General features: G+C 30.8%; 4 protein-coding genes across 6 annotated transcripts; 3 read left to right on the plus strand and 1 right to left on the minus strand.

Moving 5' to 3' along the window:
- The first annotated feature begins 499 nt into the window (after window positions 1-499).
- LOC113865740 (calmodulin-like protein 3) lies at window positions 500-1,178 on the plus strand. The gene has a single exon (XM_027500469.1). The coding sequence runs from the start codon at window positions 726-728 to the stop codon at window positions 1,176-1,178; it is 453 nt and encodes a 150-aa protein (XP_027356270.1). The 5' UTR covers window positions 500-725.
- Window positions 1,179-6,656: 5,478 nt separating this feature from the next.
- LOC113865977 (protein FAR1-RELATED SEQUENCE 3-like) lies at window positions 6,657-9,117 on the minus strand. Its single transcript, XM_027500823.1, has 3 exons — window positions 9,030-9,117; window positions 7,354-7,900; window positions 6,657-7,167 (listed from the first exon to the last, which is right to left on the minus strand). Coding segments are annotated over exons 1-3 (636 nt in total). The 5' UTR covers window positions 9,031-9,117; the 3' UTR covers window positions 6,657-7,079.
- A 191-nt stretch (window positions 9,118-9,308) lies between these two features.
- On the plus strand, window positions 9,309-12,767 carry LOC113864772 (uncharacterized CRM domain-containing protein At3g25440, chloroplastic). Of its 2 annotated transcripts, none has more exons than XM_027498862.1 (4): window positions 9,309-9,473; window positions 9,699-10,035; window positions 10,632-11,033; window positions 12,155-12,767. In XM_027498862.1, the coding sequence occupies exons 1-4, from the start codon at window positions 9,388-9,390 to the stop codon at window positions 12,623-12,625; spliced, it is 1,296 nt and encodes a 431-aa protein (XP_027354663.1). In that variant the 5' UTR covers window positions 9,309-9,387; the 3' UTR covers window positions 12,626-12,767. The 2 variants fall into 2 exon arrangements, with proteins under 2 accessions (XP_027354663.1, XP_027354664.1); XM_027498863.1 differs by having other exon boundaries at window positions 9,353-9,473; window positions 9,704-10,035; window positions 12,155-12,664.
- A 2,962-nt stretch (window positions 12,768-15,729) lies between these two features.
- LOC113864773 (fructokinase-2-like) lies at window positions 15,730-19,016 on the plus strand. 2 transcript variants are annotated; one of them, XM_027498866.1, is made up of 5 exons: window positions 15,730-16,191; window positions 17,522-17,719; window positions 17,807-17,854; window positions 18,372-18,488; window positions 18,679-19,016. In XM_027498866.1, exons 1-5 carry the CDS (start codon window positions 15,778-15,780, stop codon window positions 18,805-18,807), a joined length of 906 nt encoding a protein of 301 aa, XP_027354667.1. In that variant the 5' UTR covers window positions 15,730-15,777; the 3' UTR covers window positions 18,808-19,016. The 2 variants fall into 2 exon arrangements, with proteins under 2 accessions (XP_027354667.1, XP_027354666.1); XM_027498865.1 differs by having other exon boundaries at window positions 17,522-17,854; window positions 18,679-19,012.
- The last annotated feature ends 875 nt before the right edge of the window (window positions 19,017-19,891 follow it).

Below are 19,891 nucleotides of genomic sequence, written 5' to 3' on the forward strand. Positions count from 1 at the left end.
ATAGCTAGCTTTGTATAAAAATAAAATATTTATTATTGTTGAAGACACGAAATTACAGTGAATTTTTAAATATTTAAATATAATCTTAAAAGTTAATTTCAATATAATAATATTACCGGGCGCGTCTTTTTGGCAGGGTCCACCCTCCAACGTTTAGTTTAGATCCGTCATTAACGGTCACACGCTGACAGGTAATGCTCTTCTAAATTCAACTTAACGCGGTGATCGCTTTTGTTTGTAATGATTCGACATTAACACATTAACATTAACAATTATATTTTACACATACCCAAGACACCCCAGTTCAATTGAAAAGGACCAAATTGAAGAGCCACAATTAAAGCAATTATTTATATCAACGCGTTTTTGAAGGACCAAATTGTTTATATATACATTTAATGTGGATTTTATTTACTTAAATAATGAGTTGTTATTGTATCTTGTGAAGTTGTCTATATATTTGATATGGATGCAGCTTCCTTTATTTAGAACCCAAAAATCTCTCCCGTGGCGATACCAAAAAGGCAAAAATGACCACAAATTGTGTGTATGGCAACAATTTTGCACATACATTTTCCTTCTTTACAACCTCGTGAATTCGGTTCTCTTTTGTCTGCACCAAAACAATCTGAGACCCCTCCTCCTCCCCATCCAATCCACACCACCACGGTCCTTTATTGTTGTTACTACCGTTAATCACCACCACAATATCAACAATAACAATAATGGACCCCACCGAGTTGAAGCGTGTTTTCCAAATGTTTGATCGCAATGGTGATGGACGAATCACGAAGAAAGAGCTAAGCGACTCGTTGGAGAATTTAGGTATCTTCATTCCCGACAAGGAGTTGACACAAATGATCGAAAAAATTGACGTAAATGGAGATGGGTGCGTGGACATGGACGAGTTTGGAGAACTGTACCAATCCATCATGGATGAACGTGACGAAGAAGAGGACATGAGGGAAGCGTTCAACGTCTTCGATCAAAACCGTGATGGCTTCATCACCGTTGATGAACTAAAAACTGTTTTGGCCTCTCTTGGCCTAAAACAAGGGAGAACCGTGGAAGAATGCAAGAAGATGATCATGAAGGTGGATGTTGATGGTGATGGTATGGTTAATTACAAGGAGTTTAAACAAATGATGAAGGGGGGAGGATTTAGTGCTCTTGGTTAGATTGTCATCAATAATGATTTCCCATTTTCAATTTTCAATTCAATTCAATTCATTCAATTCCCATCTTGTAAATAATGTTTAATTAAGGGTAACTTAGGATAAATATAATATGTGATTGATTATGTATGAATCTCATGCATGATGAATCGCCCCTCGTTACACGTCTCATCTACGCACGCGTACACACGATCGATGGGCAATTGTTCATTCACAAACCATGAATGGCAATGGGAACGAGGGCTAGCTACTTTGACAAGATGGGGTTGTGTTAAGGTCAAGAAGAGGTGATTCTGTTTTTCACAGTGTGAAATTAACTCGTTTTCATTATTCACTTCTCTCATTAATCATCATTATGCTCCTCGATGTGCTCAAATATCAATTCAATCCCTGATATATGTGTAGTTCCTGGATTCTATCATGTTTCATTTCGAAAACAGCATGAAAATAAAAGAGGTAGGGAAAAATGGAACAAAAAATAACTACTTACTACTGCTTAGTAGAATATCTACAAATCACACAAGTTGCTATTTACATACACACACAACACTTTCTGAGTTAATTTAATTTACATCACGAATGAAGGTGACCAATAGCATAAGAAATTATAAATAATATCGTACTCATAGATATTTGTAACTAAATCTGCATATCTATATTAGCAAAAAAAATAAAATCTGCATATTTATAAAATGGATGCGAATGGATATTATAGTGCTTGTTCTGCATAAACCTGCATAGATATAAAATATTATTATTTTTTAAACATATTTAAATGTTATTTTTTTTATTATATTGTGATGATAAATTTATATTATATAGTTCTTTAATGATATTATAAAATATTATATTATACTTTTCTTATATATATATATATATATATATATCTGCTAATCACTAATTTTAATGGGAATGAATATACGTAATAATCCACTCACATACTGTTGACATCTCCATGTATATATGTCGCTTTTTTTTTCTTTTTCATTACGTCTGCTTAAATTATCAAGTGAAATAAAGAAAGTAAAATGTGTAAGAATTAAATAGTTTGAAAGAGAGAAATATTGTAGTTTATTTATATTTTCAACAGCATTATAGTAATAATCAATGGTTTTTTATTTTTTAAATTGAATAAAGAATAAAAAATATTTGTAAAAATGTGGTACTTGAGACTTTCAGAGTTTTCTGCATAGATAACTAAAAAATGAAAATACAAATAAATAAATAATGGTTCTCAAAATTTTAAATAAATTAACTTTAAGAGAGAAATATAAAAAGGGGCACAAAATAGTAACATATAAATATGAGGAAGAAAAAAACAAATAAATTTAGAAACAAGACTCTTGTGTGAATACAAAGAACAAAAAAGAAGAAAACAAGACTTTTGAATGTTTAAATTTTAATTAGGAAGGTTAAAGAAAAAGAAACATAACAGGAGATTAAGTGCATAAAGTTTACATAGAGATAATCCTTAGATAAATAAATAAAATTAAAAAATAAGGCATAAAACACATAAAATAAAGGAACAAACAAAGGTATATCTATTTATAGCTTCAGATAATTAAAATATAAAAAAAATACAATAAAGTACAATATATACACTAATTTTTCCAGATAAAATATCTAATTATGGTAATTATGTACTCAATCAAGTTGTGATGCAGCTAATTACAATAATAATGTCAATCAAATTAATTACGATAATAATATATTCTATTTGTTATGCAATTGCTTTTGTTAAGCCTTTTTCTTTTAAAATCTTTTTATTTTTGGGTGGTATCTTTTCCAAATTGACTTCATATATAACTTTTTTTAATGGTCTCTATTTATAGAGAGTGGTTAAGCAATTTCTAATTGTGAGATTGAGGAATAACACATCAAAGGCTTTTGCAATGGAAGATTTAGAGCCGGTAATGCTTTCACAACCCAATTCTTTTATACATTCCATTAACAATTTTGTTGTATTGATTTACACTTACTCTACACGTTCTTTTGAGTATTTCAGACTTGGACTTTTAAAGTGAATCTCCAATGTTGCAATGCTTGCTCCGTTAAAGTGAGAAGGAAACTTGAAAAAATTGAAGGTAAGTAATTTAGATGGTGTATAGTATAAACTAATCCAACAAGCATTAACACTTTTAGCACTAGAACACTGTTGATCTGGATTTAGAAAAGACACTTTTTTTTATCCAAATTGTTACGTATTATTCAAGATGAAGTCAAATAACATTAGTAAAAGTAATGCTTTTTTTATTGAGTTATATCCTATCACATAGTCATATCCTAATTCAATAACTAAAATAGCTTCTTTATCTTTAATTTTCCTCACAGGAGTGACTCGTGTGAACATAAACTTGGAAGATGGACTAGTTTCAGCTTCTGGTGTGAGAGATGCTGCGGTTCTTATGAAGGCTATTAAGAAGGTTGGAAAAAAACCAAAGGAAGGCAATTTGCAAATGACGCCAATTACTACTACACATACGCAAGCCCATGATTCTAATAGTTCTACTGAATTAGTAACAGATGTTCATGCTCCACTTTGCAATCGTGGAGTTAGAGGATCTTTTTTTCAGCGTCTATTTCGGAGATTCCGCATGAATCCATAAAGTGATGTATGATTCATGCTACTTACTTGTATCATGTTATATGATACTTTAGTTAGGCCATATTACTATTTTTTCCCATTCTATTTTAGGTTTTATTTCAGTTTTTCTGCAAAAGATATTGCTTAATTGATGCATATCGAAATTTATCATGACATGGTTCGTGCTTTAGGAGTTTGGGATGGGGGTTTATAGCTGTGTTATGTTGTCTTTGTGTTTGTGGTTACACTTTTGAAGTATTATACTTCCCCAGTTTATTGAATTAATTATTTGATTTTTTTGTTTGACCACAATATATTCTTGTGTGTGTGTAAACTCAATAAATAACTGTAATAATAACATTATTGTCACAAAGTATTGTGTAATTATAATATTTAACTTGATTATATATTTAAGTTAGAGAGAGATTATCTTGGCTAGTTGCTTTTCTTTTCATTGATTCCACTTTCATGAGTTGGAATAAAAATCGAATGATATTCATTCAAAACCAAAACAAATTTATTGAGTATTTGTTTTTAAAATATAATATGATTAAATTCAGGATAGTATATAATTTGTTAAAATTAAGAATTTAAGAATTTTACCTTGGTAAAAGAAATAAAAAAAATTACTTATAAATTGATAAAAAAAATAAAGTTATAGTTTTAATTCACTTTATGTACAAGCATAACAATATATTGAAAATATTTTAAAAAATATATACACAAAGCATGAATGAAAGATGGAGTTGGTCAAATAAAAATTCAAAAATAAATTGAACAAAACAAAAATTCATGATATTTATAAATTATTTTTAATATATTTTACATAATATGTATTAAAAATTTCTTTTTACATGTTCTCTGGTTAAAGGAAATAAAAATAGCAATTGCAAGATAATTTAAATGTAAAATTGTAAAAGTATTAAGAAAATATTTTAAATATACTAACAATGTAATTTTTTTCACTGTTATCCAATCATAGATTTTTTTTATCAATAAAAATAATTGACTTCTGTAATAATTAATATAAAAATTATATCGATGATGCAATCTATTTTATTAACAGTATAAAAATATATACATTGATAATGCATTAAAATTACATTTTTATTTGAATGATTTAAAAAATTGACATGAATAAAATTTAGAAAAAATTGGGTGATTTTCCATATTGAATTTGTGGATTATAGTTAAAAGATATCTTTAAAAAGTGATGATTATGTATTTATTGTGACTTATATTTCCAAGTACTTGATAAGATATATTGATAGAAACGTTGCAATTAACTCTAATTAAAAATTAAATAAAAAGGAAATTTGTATTGGAAACTTAATTTAAATTAAATAAAATATTTTTTTATTTTTAAATATGTGATCATGACGGTCTTGCTGTGAACTTTAATTAATATTTATGTATCAATTTTATTGGTTTCATATTTAAGAAAATATAAGGAAAAAAATATAAAATAATTTTTTTCACTAATAAAGGGTGAATTAATAATTTATTATTTAAAATTTAATAAAATTATAAAATACAAAAAATTGTGAATAATTGATTACATGAGATTAAAAGATAAACCAATAATTTTCATCTCTATTACAACTTTTATTTTATCATGAAACGTAAATAGAATATTAAAAAATTATAATAAATGAATTCATGATATTTTTTATTTATAAATGCATTTGTTTGTATAATGAGATCCTTTTCCTATAATTTGCAATGATTAATTATTATTAATGATATTATTATAAATTATTAATAAGGGAATCATTTGTCTATCAATTAAAGAGTTAAAAAATATAAAAAATATGAGGGTGTGTTAAATTTTTATTTAATTATTTGTAATTTAAATAAGAATGTATATTTATATTAAATATGGTTTTTCAATAAATTTACTAAAAGCATATATGTGGTTGATAATGAATTAAAGAATCTTTAAATCAATAAAAGATTAAAAATAGATAACAAAATTTATACATTGAGTAATAGAGTTAAGTTAAAATATTTTTTTTTAAAAAAGTTATTACTTAAGAAAATTTTATTATATATATATATTTACTTACAAAAATATAAAATTTTATTACTTAGTTATTAAATTATATGTGTATTTATTTAAACAAAAATATATGTACATTATATGAGATACTAAATTAGTTAACAATTATATGTGTGCACATGGATGAGTTCTTTGAAGGTCTATTTATAAGAAGTGTTTTAGGAGAGCTTATGAATTGTGAAAAACAATTTGTGAATTTTATAAATTATTTTCAACTTATTTCAATAAACTACTTAGTAGAGCTTATTACCATTTTTTTATGAGAACACCTTCTATTTAGTTTATCATAGCAACGTAGGAGATTATCAAAAACTTTCATCTACTTTAAGAAATTACTAGTAAGTATTTAAATAAGTTTGTTTTAACTTATAATAAGCTTTTTAATATAATTTATTAAAATTATTATTTTAACTTAGTTCAAAAATTTTAGGATCAATTTTATAACATCAACTTAATTTAATAAAAGATTTTTCTTAAATAAGTACTTCATTATATATCTAAATACACATCTATTAAGTTATGAAGTATACAAGGATTAAACTTAGTATGAAACATTTCAATTCTAATTTATCTAACATTTCTGTTTAAGTTTGGAGTAAGAAATTTGGATACTTCTGTCAATTTTATTGAATTTTTTTAAATCTAAAATAACAACAGTCTCATTCTATACAAAATAGATTATTATTCATATTATTTATATCTACACAAAGGAAACAACCTTGTATCAAATTTTGCAAAATATCAGTGGAAAAAACTAAATTCTATCAAGACGTTTGAATGCCTCTCATGAGTTATGCACAACTCCACAAGAATGGACTCAGTGTGTGTCTGGATTCACATCGAAAGACATGTAAACACGTATAAAAGTTACAATTAGTAGCGTTAAAGTTTTCAAAGGACCTATACATGATCGAACTAGTTGCTTCTGCCAACTAAAAGTATCACAGAATAAGAAGCAATACAATGAATTCCATTGTATCAAACTGCGCTTTCAAATCTACCACACACATAAATCATAAACAAAGCAAACATCCTAGTTAGAAGCTACCAGATATTCTTGCATGCTTCACCCTGCAGCATCTTTGGACACTGAGAGTGGATTCCGTTTTTCATCCAGTGAAAAATTGTTAAGATTGGATAATTCAAAGTTGAACTTATCAATGACTATGTTGTTCTTTGGTTTCCATATCCTTCACACTATCTACAATGTACTGTATTTTCTTTGAAAGGCTCTCATTATGCTCCTCAATGCGCTCAAATATCAATTCAAGGTGTCTTTTATAGGTAGCTGAACGTTTTTTCTCAATTGCCAACTGCTGAGATAGTTCCTGAATTTTATCACGTTCACTCTGAAAGTAATGTTAAAACAAAGAGGTGAGTGTGACAAAAAAAAAACAATATTTAGCAGAATATTCGCATCGTGATCTGACTCAAACTCCATAGCTAATCTATTAATAAGCACAGATAACAATTGGCACAATAAACTAACATAATGATATATTCAATCATTCAGTAGTGAAAGAGCAGAAACTGACCGGATATTGTTCGCAATCCCTTCTCTCCCTTTACCAGGAGTCAAAGGATGTGTGTGTTCCTTTACAAACTTGGTAACAGCCCATTTACCAGAACTAACTTTTCTCACCAAAATCATTGCTCTGCAACCAACCCTGGTCTCAGCCCTTTGCCTTACAATCTTTTCACGTTTGTCAGGCATTTTGAAACCTTCTTTGTTGCAAACAAGAGCTCGTCCAATAGCAGATCCATCACGCCTTGATCTTGAGAGTTTACTCACACGTATGATGAATCCAACATTTGTGGCATATGCATTATAAAATGCATGTGCTGCTGCTTCCGACTCGAACTCCTGACCCACATAGGGCTCGTCAGCTGAAACAACTGTTACTGTGGGAATTGCAGATGGGATTGTAACCCCTTCAGAAGAATCTTGAGTCACATTATCATCTTGATCTTGCTTGTGAGCTGGTTCAACAGAATTTCCACCTACTCTGGTTTCAATAGCTACGCTACTAACCTCATCTACTTCAGTCTTGCTGTTAATAGAGTCATCAATCCCCATATCCACTGCAGCAACAAAAGAATCTCTTATAAGATTTTCAATGCAAACAGGTGGTATTCTACGTAGTCTATTGAATAACTCTTTCATTGAAAATACAAATGAAGAAAGAGCATGTCAATAAACATGGTCGTAATCCTGAATTCTTTGAAACAAAAATAAGAAGAAAGTTTACAAGGCCAGTAAAATCTAAAATGAATGAACCATAACTCATGCCTTGTCTATGGACAACCGAATTCAATTCCAACATGCAGATAATTTATTCCACACATTCCATGGCGATGGCATTAGTGATATGTAATAAGCATGTGTAATTGAATTACATGTTCTCAAAAATAAGATCTTCAAAATTCCTCCCACCATAAAAAATGGAGGGAAAAGGGTCACAACTCAAGAATTGTGACTCATAAAACTAAAACAACCATTCAAAATTTTATTTATGTTTCCACATGTCCTTTAGCTTATTGGAAATCAAATCTTAAAAATTCACTAAAGCCAATGATATCTTTGGCTATTAAATCACTGTTGAACTTCTCCATCTACATCAGAGTGGAGCATAGCACCAGCCTACAGTAATCTCCTTTAAAGTTAGAAGTATGTCACATGCATCCAAACTCTCTGCATTTGCGCAATCAATGTACTCTCTGCCAAGAAAAGCCCAAGCTCAGACTATGTCAAGATTAACGAGTCCAAAATATCCTGTTCCATTAAAAAAGACAAAACATGGACAAAGTTTTCAAGTGTTGGCAGTGCTCTTCTCCAATCATTACACAAAATGCAAATTATTTTTTATGCCTCAACTATTAAAAATAACACGTCATGTTTTTATCAGAGAACAGCACCACAAACATATAAATTCTAACATCTTTATCTAAGTTTTGTCCCGATTAAAACCACAAGGGAAAAATGATTATTATATTCTTTAATGCCAACGCCAAGCTTCAATTTTGAGTTATTTGCTTCATACCCTTTGAAATTCTTTGTAGAACATAAGCAAGAGGATTAGTATCTTCCAATTATGAAGTTATTCCCCAAACCTCAAGAAAGGAAAACCCTAAAATTCCAGCTGAATCAAAATCACCAACAGAATTTACACACCGAAATGAATAAAAATTTTATATAAAAAAAAAAACTCACTCAAAATTCGATTCTCTTGGAAACCGTTTGTGATTCCGCTAATTATTTTTAATCCTCTGTTCCGTGCTACAGAGGGAACAGCGGAACACAGAGTAAATGATTTAGGTAAGGCAAGGCATATTTGACCCTGAATGCCCCACTTCCATGTCAATAGCCCATTGGATATACGCTCCTGAAAAAGTCAACATTTTAGTTTACCTAATGTTTGCTTGCCACGTGTTAAATGAAGTGGGTACAGCCCCATAAGATTAGCATCCGAATTCTAACCCACCCGATCCAATACGGGTGGTGCACCTGTAGAAGAACAACACAATACAACACACACTGCACAACAGAACAGCTTCTTTCTTCTTCAACAATGGCAACTTCGTTATTCCGCAACATTCGGAGAGCTTCTTTTGTTCTCAGATTCTCGTATGCCACCTCGTTTTCGGTCTCTCCCAGGTTCTCTCTCTCTCTCACACATGTTTTGTTAGTTATGGCCACTACCCCAAAATTAAAAAAAAAAAAAAAAACTCTTTGGCCTAGGAATCTGTTATGGACAATTAATTGAAGCACCTAACTTGGGTTAACTCGTTTTTCTTGTTGGTAGTTCTGGGGTATTGAAAATTGAAGGCTTTGAATTGTCATGTATATTTATTATTTTATTCTAATTCCTATGTGCTCTAGGTCAGTTGGGAGGGCACAAATATCTCTGTGTTCCCCGTTCAGGCACTGTATCACGCTATCAAAGGAAGGTTCATGGTGGGGTTTGAGAAATTTGAGTTATGGCACAGTTAACCTTGTGATAACGGGAGGGAAGGCCAAGTTTGAGACTCATGAAGCTGATCCTCCAAAGAAAGACAAGTGGAAGAACAAGAAGAGGTTTAAGATGCAGAGGAAGAGAGAGAAGGAGAAGAGGAAAGCAGCAAACAGGAAAGACCCCCGTCGACTTGGTGTCAAAGGGAAGAAGAAGAAGCAGAGATTTGCCAATGCAGAAGAGAGAATCAAGTACAAGATTGAAAATGTAAGGGCTGTGATTGGATTTTCTTTTCTTTTTTTTCCCATCTCTGTCAACCCTTTGCAGCACACTGCTTCTTCATTTGTTCAATTATAGTGGTCTTTTGTTTGATAGAATTGATGTATCTATATTTTCATAAGTAATAAAGGAGACATTTGAAAGAGGTTAAAGATAGTTTATGACTCTCTTAAGGTCTTTTTCAGCTTATTTTCAATAAGTTCCTTGATATAACTTCTCGAAATAATTCTTTTTAGCTTATTTCAATAAGTTTCATGATTAAATAAATTTATGCCATAAGTCTCACATGATAATAGCTTATTGAATAAGTGCTTAATTAAGTTATTTACCTAAAAACACCCTAAATTCCCCACTTAGGCCACTAACTTGGAGCCAGATGTTAAATTTGATGGGAAACAAAGCCAGCGTGATCTGTTGCAAGATTTTATTTTGCTGCATTGTTCTAAAGGAGGTTTTGTGTATTCCTAGTGTTTAAATGGTGAGACTACAAAATGTCATCAATAGTCACGGAAATCTTGAAATGCTTATTTGACAATATATTCTGCTGAAATTTTGATTTACTTTGGTTTTGCGTTTGACCTCAGGCCAGGGTTAAGGAAGCATTGCTCATTGAAAGACTCAAACGATATGAAGTTCCTAAGGTTCAGGGTCCTGTTGTAAAACCTGATGCCTTGACGGGGGAGGAACGGTTTTATTTGAAGAAAATGGCTCAGAAGAGATCTAATTATCTACAAATTGGTAGAAGAGGATTATTTGGAGGGGTTGTTCTCAATATGCATATGCATTGGAAGAAACATGAAACTGTTAAGGTCATATGCAAGCCTTGTAAACCTGGTCAAGTACATGAGTATGCACAAGAACTTGCCAGATTGAGTGGTGGTATTCCAATTCAAGTAATTGGAGATGACACAATAATATTTTATCGTGGAAGGAACTATGTACAGCCCGAGGTTATGTCACCAACAGATACACTGTCCAAGAAAAAGGTTTGTTTCTGTGCGTGTTTTTTTTTTGTTTATTATTATTATTATTGAAATCAATCATTACTGTACTTTTTATTCATTGTCTAAAACTTAAAAGAATTGGAAATGAAGCTCAATTATTTTGATATTTTACCTGCATTCTCCATTCCAGAAATGGTTGTTATTATGCAAGTATTTTGTAAAGAGTGATGCAAGTTTAGGGTTTAGGGAAAATCTGTGTACATTAAACTTTACTAAAGAGTGTGATCTGATTGTTTTCTCTTTTTAATTATGTTCTGTAAAATTCTCATTATAGGGCATTGTTCCACATGCTTTCAGTATCTCCCTGTAAATATATGATTGATATTAGAAAACTGTGAAATTAAGCAATGAACAAAGAATAACTTGGAAGCAAGAGTAAGAAATTGTTCCAAGCTATACCAAGCCATTAAGTGGGACAAGGAAGTGTGAAAATATTATGGGGTAAAGGCTAAGAAAATAAAGGGTTGAACTATGCTGGTATGGTATTTAAGTATATAGCATTTGGCCTATAGTTGTTTATGTTGCTTTTCTGTGTGAATTATTCATAGTATAGTGATCTCCAGTCTGCATTTTGAAGCTATATGTTCATGGAGAATTGAAGATTCCCGCCATGAGTAATGAAGTTGATAGCTGGCTGATTGGTTACGGTTTAAAAAGTGTTCTGCTGTTATCTTCACCTTCCTAAAATTCTTTGTAGATATTTAATCTTGAGAAAGAACAAAAGTAGTTGCATTGGGACATTTACAACGTGTTTGTATGACTTCTTTAACTCGTCTGTTGTGAGACAGTTGAAAAATTTTACCATCTCCCAAAACCTGCTCTAGAAAATTACACACTTGTATTAGCAACTGCAGTTTGGATGCTTAGTAACAAAATTAAATTTACACAATCTGTGGAAACTTGTATTTGATTTTTTATAGCAACTTCATGTATTTTTTCTGCAGTTTGGAGAATGGAGATACCATCTCGCAGTTTGGTATTACTGTAAAGATTGTAGTGCCTTTCGGATTTAAGTTTTTATATTTAAATGCCATTTTGATGATAAGTGAGTTTGTTTTGAGTTTCTCTGTGAGATTAGTCAATTTTTTTTTACCCTTCTGCAGGCACTTGAAAAATCCAAGTATGAGCAATCACTTGACTCTGTTAGGCGCTTCATTGCTATTGCTGAGAAAGAGTTAGAGCTATATCACAGGCACGTTGCACTTTATGGTGATCCAAACAACCGTAATCCCTTATCAATGCTGGAAGGCCCAAGTGGAAACTCCAGAGAAAAAGGGTATCATGATGATAAAAAACTTGATTTTAGAAGCAATTATTTTTCGTCCGAACTTTCAGAAACAGAAGCAGATTCCACAGAGATGGAGCTATCAGAAACTGAAGAGGGTTCTGAAGATGAAAACCTGTTGATGAATGAATCAGATTCTGAAGAGAACAACATGTTGGATTCCAATGATGATGAAGAAAGAGAGGTATATTTTAATAAAATGCAAGGTGAAAGTGTAAGCGCAGCCACAGGTTCGTCACCAATGTCTAAACATAGCCGCTACTATAATAATCATTATTTATTGTCATAACAAGTTCCAATCACTAGAGAGTAGAGATTAGTAATATATTATTAAGTCATCTTGAGTAAATCAAGTAGTCCATAAAAATATGCCTTGGAGGATTGTGAAAAGTAGTTTATTTTTCTTGTCTTAAATGCTGAAAATCGAGTTTTGAATTTACCAAAACTAAAACTCCCTTGCTTGGCTTTAAATTTTACTGTCTAGTCCAATGACTGGTGCATTCTTGTGTGTCTTAGAAAATACTAACAAACACTGATGTTTTGTTCAGCTTAAATCTAGAAAAGTAATTACTTATTTTTAAAAGCTCTCTTTAGTAGCCGAATGAAATAAATAATTATTGTTTAATTTGGCTAAATTTTCAAAAAAAGTTTTTATAGAAGAAAAAAATCAATATAAAAAATAAATAAACTTTTTCTTATAAGTTAAAAATAACTAATTCTTCTGTATTTTTTGAATAGTTTTTTATTTAATGTTTCTAAAATTTAAAAAAAAAAGTTAATTTCAATTTATGAGAGAATTTTTATATTAAATTTTGTATATATATATATAGAAATTTATCTAAACTGGATTTATGTCTTTAACAAATAAGTTGAATCAAATATGTAGACATAGCTCATGTTACTTTCAAGATACATTATGAGAGAGGAATGTTAATAAAATCATGTTTTTAATATACTAGATAAAATCTATTAAAATTTATTAAAAATTTTAAAATACCAAAGGAAAATATTAATGTAAAAGTAAAAAAGAGGGAAACTTACATCAATAAATTTACAAAGAGTGTTTCAAGCATTCCTCGTTCTGAGATTATGTGTGCTCTTTCTTTGTAACATATCAAGTGAGAAAGAAGCTGGCATTAAAATATACAAATCCCACTAAACCATTTAAGCACCTTGGATTTGTTGTGAGCGGTATTGATGCTAATGCTGATGATTTCATCACACGTTGATTCAAAATGGCAGCAATGACCCACCTTTAACTGCTGTATAATGCTATATTATATTCAGCAAATTGTCCATTTTGTAATTGATTATTTGTAATGGCATCTGAGTCACCTGACAGTGCTGCTTCCTTATCAAAACTCCAAGTTCTTGGTCCCACTCATTCCATATTATGATTTGACCAAGTTCAAAGTTCTCTCACTAGCAAATGAAAGATAGTTATAAGAATTTAATTTTAATATATGGTTAGTATTATACTTTAAATCATATTTTAAATATAGTTTTTAAAATAATTATCTTAAAGTCAATAGTTTTTAATGTAACATTTTATAATTGGTTAACAATCTTTTACATTGTCACTACATTTTAACTAAATTTATTTCAGAGTTTAGTTTTTCTGTATGTATAATAATTTTTTTTGATAAATCTCCATTAGAACAGAATTATTGACATGAAACTCTGTTTTCGAAGCCAACTAAATAGTTAAGCAATTAAATTACTTTGAAGCAATCTAAGCTATTTAAAATCTAAGTGAATTGGATGATTTATAGACTGCTTGGAACATATTTATGTCACCACTGGCACACATTCCATAGCCATTTTATGAAATTTATTTTTGATTAAATGCCGTTTGCAACTCATTTTAACTCTAAAATATATGCTTAATGTGTTTGTTTTCATGTTTGAAAAGGCTCAACCCATGATCTAAGCAGAAGTTTCTTCTTTAACTTTTGCTCAAAAAGTCAAAATATAATTTGATGTTAAATGAAAATGGTATTTTATTTTATCTTATGTAAATAAATTTTGTGACATCATCTGGCTTACTTAACCAAATTCGAAGTTTCAAACAGATGAACCTAAATAAGAGGCAATATATACCACTTTTTGTTTTTACTTTTATTAGTGATTTAATATGAAATGTTATATGTAGATAATTTCATAATATTAAATTAGTCTATATTTTAATGTTTTATATATTACTGTATTAAAAAACTTTTGGAAATAAATACTTGTCATTACTGAATAATTATATCAGAATATCTCATTCACTTTTATAATTTATTTTAATTTTTATTGCAGTTGGTATAAAAATAATTATTCAATATCAAAAAACATATTTTGGATATTAACTTAATTTTTGGTGCCCACGCAATGATGCCATGAAGGGGACTAGTTCTAGTTGGAGTAGGGACTGAGGAAAGTTTAAATGAACAATCATAAGACTCAATAGAGTTTTGAGAGAGAGAAGAGGCAAAAATTGGACCTTTCCTTCAAAGGTACGTTACTTATTTAGTTACCCTGTCCAATTCCAACATGGCTGGACTTAACTGTTGAAATCATTTATCTTAAAGTTATAAAAATTATTCAATGCATAGTTTAAAGTAATTTTAAATGTTTAATAAAATATATTTATTATTTTGAAATACTTTCATTCAATAATTCATGTTTACAATTTATATATACAAGTTAACAATATATATTTTTATTCAATTTTTCTTTTCAAATGTTGATAACATGTATTTTTGTTATTCAAACAAATTCTATAATAGGTTGGTTTATAAATGACTTTAGCTGTTTTAAAATTCAGCATAATTATTATAATTAATTTTAAATTTGTTAAATGGACACACAATTTATTATCCTCTTGAACTTCATTAGCTACTCCTCTTACTTGGCAATTATAACTAATCGAGAGAGCTTGCATAAGGAGCAATAGATATATCTTATATATGAACAAAAATACTCATGTATATCAGGTGGATTGTATAGTTGTAAATATATATTAAATATAATCTAAATTTAAAAATACTTTTGAAAAAAATTCAAAATAGCATGTTTGATTGTATTTTTTAAAAAAGTTTTCTCTTTCTAAAATAAAAAATAAGTGTATTTTTTTTATTTTAAAAAGAGAAAACTCTTTTTAAAAATATAAACAAACATGTTATTAATATTTTATTAAAAAATTGAAGTTTAATGAATTCATTGATATAAAATATAATTAAAAATTACATTTGAAAAAAAATTAAAAACATTGGGTTATCACGAAAATTCGAAGATCAACACTTTATATAAGAAAACTGAAGAATAATAAATCCATTTATTGAATTTCTTATCTTATAATATTTTTACTCTATATAAACTCCACCAAATCATCTTCCAAAGTCTCTCTCTCTGCTGCCTCTGTATTCTTCTCGCTGTGCAATTCACACACAAAAAACCATGGCTTCCAACAATGCCCATCCTCCCACCGGCAACGGCCTCATCGTCAGCTTCGGCGAGATGCTCATCGACTTTGTCCCCACCGTCTCCGGCGTTTCCCTCTCCGAGGCTCCCGGCTTCCTCAAAGCTCCCGGCGGGGCCCCCGCCAACGTCGCCATCGCCGTCTCTAGACTCGGCGGCAAAGCAGCCTTCGTCGGCAAGCTCGGCGACGACGAGTTCGGCCACATGCTAGCCGGAATCTTGAAGGAAAACGACGTCAGGGCCGACGGCATCAACTTCGACCAAGGCGCGCGCACTGCACTGGCCTTCGTAACACTACGCGCCGACGGCGAGCGTGAATTCATGTTCTACAGAAACCCCAGCGCTGACATGCTTCTCACGCCCGAAGATCTCAATCTTGAACTCATCAGATCTGTATGCAAATCTCTCTCTCAACTTTCTTGCGAAAATTCTTGTTTTTCCTTTTCCGTTTAGCCGGAAAATTTGAAACTGTAGCGTTTGGGTTTCACGCGCGCATGGTGTTACGATTGATGTTGCTGAGTCAGCTTGGGTCCACGAGTAGATCTAGGATAGCCCAAAATTACGCAGCACGTTATTTTCTAAATTAAATTAAAAATAATTTCCATTTTCTTCAAACCGTAAACATAGCAGATCGCAAAAGCTGGTAGAGTTGGTGTCCTGTCACGTGACGTGTCTCACGTGTTTTCCCTGTTTCGGATCGGATCAGGACCCACTTCTAATGGATCCACCGTTTCCATTTTTTTATATTTCGTGTTCGTCACGCGCTAGGTGAGGCCTGTTGTCTTCTTATTTGACTTGCGGTTTTTGTTTTTCTCTCGACGGTGACACCTATGGGGGTCTTTGACCAATGACCATGACTCTCTCTCACGCGCTCGTGGCTTTTATCCACTCTCAATGTGTTTGTATATATTTTTGGATGTAGATATATAAATAAGTATTTTTTTTAAAAAGAACTTCTATTAAAAATGGAAACAAAGATACTTTACTTTAAATATTTTGTTGTTTTATTCTTCTGCACATTATTTATTTATTTTATTCCATTTTACCGAAATATCGCCAATTGTTTTTATTTCCAAAAGTACTCCTAACTTTGGAATCTGATACATACCCTCCTCTGGGAAAAATATTAATTAATGTCTTTAAGATATTGATTAAAAGTAAAAAATATTAAAAAGAAAATAGTTATCGTTTTGAAAAAATATAAAGGTCGTTTAATACTTTTTTAGTATTTTATTATTTTAACCCCAAAAAAAATATAATTTACGGGATATTTTGGATAATTTTTTTAGGGTTGCAGTAACTGGTGACAAGTTTGGATTAATTTCTCATGCCCTCAGTAAGCATTCATGGGAGATAAAAATAGGAAATCGTATAAATTAACATTATACTCTTATTTTTTCAAAAAAACTTTCAGCCAACTTTTCTAAATTGCTTGAGTTGATTTTATCTTATCATAAGAATTTTAATTTTTTTATACAATTACTTCTTTGGAAGGATATCCAAATTGAACTAAAATTGAAGTAAGAAGAATAACCATACATAAATTTATTTTTGGAGGTAAAATTTAGTGTATATTTAGAAATATTTAAAAAATTGCATGGATTTAATTCAAAAGTTATAAGTAATAGTGGTGAACTAATCATGATTTTATGATGATTTAAAGATAAAATTAAACACACTTTTCACGTGGGGTAATTGATTAAATAAAATTTGAATTTGGCAGGCAAAAGTGTTCCATTATGGATCAATAAGCTTGATCGTGGAGCCATGTAGGTCGGCACACCTGAAGGCAATGGAAGTTGCGAAGGAAGCAGGGTGCCTTCTCTCTTATGATCCAAACCTGAGACTTCCCTTGTGGCCCTCACCCGAGGAAGCGCGTCAGCAAATACTTAGTATATGGGACAAGGCTGATGTGATCAAGGTCAGTGATGTGGAGCTTGAATTCCTAACTGGAAGTGATAAAATTGATGATGCTTCTGCGCTCTCCCTGTGGCACCCCAATTTGAAGTTACTCCTTGTCACTCTTGGTGAACATGGTTCCAGATACTATACCAAGGTACTCTTTTACCTTTTCATTTTTCCTTACCAAACTTTGTTGTATATTAGGTGTAGGAAAGAGAGAGATAGAAATGGGAAAAGAAAGTTAAGTTTGAAAAAGTAAGACATATCACGAGTAATATGATAAAAAATGAACAACAAAATAGAAAGAAAGAGAGGGTATAAAAGGGATGTGAGAAAATCAGAGTTTGAATACAAATTCCTCGGATGCTTAATGAGTTATATTGAAATATATAAATTGTATTTACGTGGGTGGAAATTGCTATTCTGTAGTAGCACATGGTTTTCATCTGTTTGAGTCTATATTATGGCCCCAATCAACTTCAGATAGCAAAATGACTTGTTACATGCAAACTTTCCTTTCTTTTCTGCATTTAATTTTATTTTCCTCATGTTCTTTGTTTGATATATATATTTTTCCTAAAGTAAAAGATTATGTTCTCGAAAGTATGTTCAATGGCTGATTACTCATTTTCATTTCTGTTATAATTGTTCTCCTTTTCTGCGCACACCAGAATTTCCATGGATCAGTGGAGGCTTTTCATGTCAATACAATTGACACAACTGGCGCTGGTGATTCCTTTGTTGGTGCTCTATTATGCAAAATTGTGGATGATCAATCCATACTTGAGGTCAGTGTTTTAGCTACGCCTTATTAAACCTTCATCTTAGCTCCCTCGTTTAAAATGATAAAAAGTTTTGAAAATGAAGTTATTGTTATGCATTTTCAAGTGTATTGTTTTGTAGTGGTTTTCTAATCTTTGTAAAGATCTTTCATAATTTTCAGTTGTTAATTTATTTTTATACGTTTTTTTACTGCAGGATGAATCAAGGTTAAAGGAGGTACTCAAGTTTGCAAATGCATGTGGAGCAATTACAACCACTAAAAAGGGAGCAATTCCCGCTCTTCCCACAGAGGCTGATGCCCTCAACCTGATCAAAGGGGCATAGAAATTTAGTACTAGTTCTTTTGGTTTTCTTTTTTTATATATTTTCATCTTTTTCACTTTTCCGATGGGGAGTTGCTTGCTATCAATTTAAGATGGATTTTATATCCTGGTTTTCTTAAATTTGTTGTTTTCCTTTTTTTTCTCCTTATTAACAGTCATGTCATATGATTTTGGCTTTCGCCAAATGTTTACTTTCAAATTTTGAGATTTTTGGTTGAATGAAAATTTTGAGTCCTTATGAGCTCGGCCCACTATTGCACCTTCTTCGAGACTTGACTTGTTTTGCCTTTTATTATTAAAAAGCTTGCTTTATAATGTGATATTTTGTTTAATAAAACTAACCGAATATTGAACAACCAAAATTTCGGGTCATTAATTGGTGCAGCCAGTTAAAATAATAGCTGAAACAGTGTCTGATTGATTCAACTGGGTAGTTTTCTGACGGAGATATATATTTTACATTATTTTCCTAATAATTTTTCAAAAAATTTAAATTAAAATCAGTTTTTCATAAAATAACAACATTTAATACTTTTATTTTAAAAGAAAGATGAATACAAAATGTTATAAGATGATTTAGCTTCAGTTTTTCGTAAAATGAATCAGAATGCATGAATGGATTATAATGGTCTTTCTTTTATATTATTATTTTTTTCTTGACCAAAAGAGCATATCCGTGGGCAAACTTCACAGTATTGGTTCGAGAAAAAAAAAATTTGCATCGCAGTTACCATGTGACTTGCGGTCTAGGTCATACTCCGCCAAACAAAAGGAATCATTTTGGTGGAGCCATTTATTACATTCAAATGGTAGTGAAAAAAGAGAAAGAGAAAGTATTAAGAAACATCATGGTCTTAAAATCGTCTTTAAAATTTGTCACATAATAAGTTGTGAATGTTAAGTGGTCACGGAGATTTCCTTCAAGGAGATACTTTACTTTATGGACTCGACAGCAAATCTTATTTGTGGGTTTAACACTTCATCTTATCCAAAAGTTTATCTCATTTTCAAATTTTTTCTACTCATTTCCAACGTTAAAAAAACGTCAGAAAGATATGCTACTCTAGCAACTGCTAACATGACTG

The sequence above is a fragment of the Abrus precatorius genome, unplaced genomic scaffold (assembly GCF_003935025.1).
Source record: "Abrus precatorius isolate BTA unplaced genomic scaffold, Abrus_2018 Scaffold4, whole genome shotgun sequence".
Taxonomy (NCBI): domain Eukaryota; kingdom Viridiplantae; phylum Streptophyta; class Magnoliopsida; order Fabales; family Fabaceae; genus Abrus; species Abrus precatorius.

Bases quoted from the DNA above. Each gene is read 5' to 3' on its own strand.
- LOC113865740 (XM_027500469.1), top strand. From the start codon at position 726: ATGGACCCCACCGAGTTGAAGCGTGTTTTCCAAATGTTTGATCGCAAT.
- LOC113865977 (XM_027500823.1), bottom strand. The intron at 7,168-7,353 runs GTCAGTTTCTGC...CATTACTTTCAG, and splicing joins GGGATTGCGAACAATATCCG to AGTGAACGTGATAAAATTCA.
- LOC113864772 (XM_027498862.1), top strand. From the start codon at position 9,388: ATGGCAACTTCGTTATTCCGCAACATTCGGAGAGCTTCTTTTGTTCTC. The intron at 10,036-10,631 runs GTAAGGGCTGTG...GTTTGACCTCAG, and splicing joins TCAAGTACAAGATTGAAAAT to GCCAGGGTTAAGGAAGCATT. The intron at 11,034-12,154 runs GTTTGTTTCTGT...ACCCTTCTGCAG, and splicing joins ATACACTGTCCAAGAAAAAG to GCACTTGAAAAATCCAAGTA.
- LOC113864773 (XM_027498865.1), top strand. From the start codon at position 15,778: ATGGCTTCCAACAATGCCCATCCTCCCACCGGCAACGGCCTCATCGTC. The intron at 16,192-17,521 runs GTATGCAAATCT...TGAATTTGGCAG, and splicing joins ATCTTGAACTCATCAGATCT to GCAAAAGTGTTCCATTATGG. The intron at 17,855-18,371 runs GTACTCTTTTAC...TGCGCACACCAG, and splicing joins GTTCCAGATACTATACCAAG to AATTTCCATGGATCAGTGGA.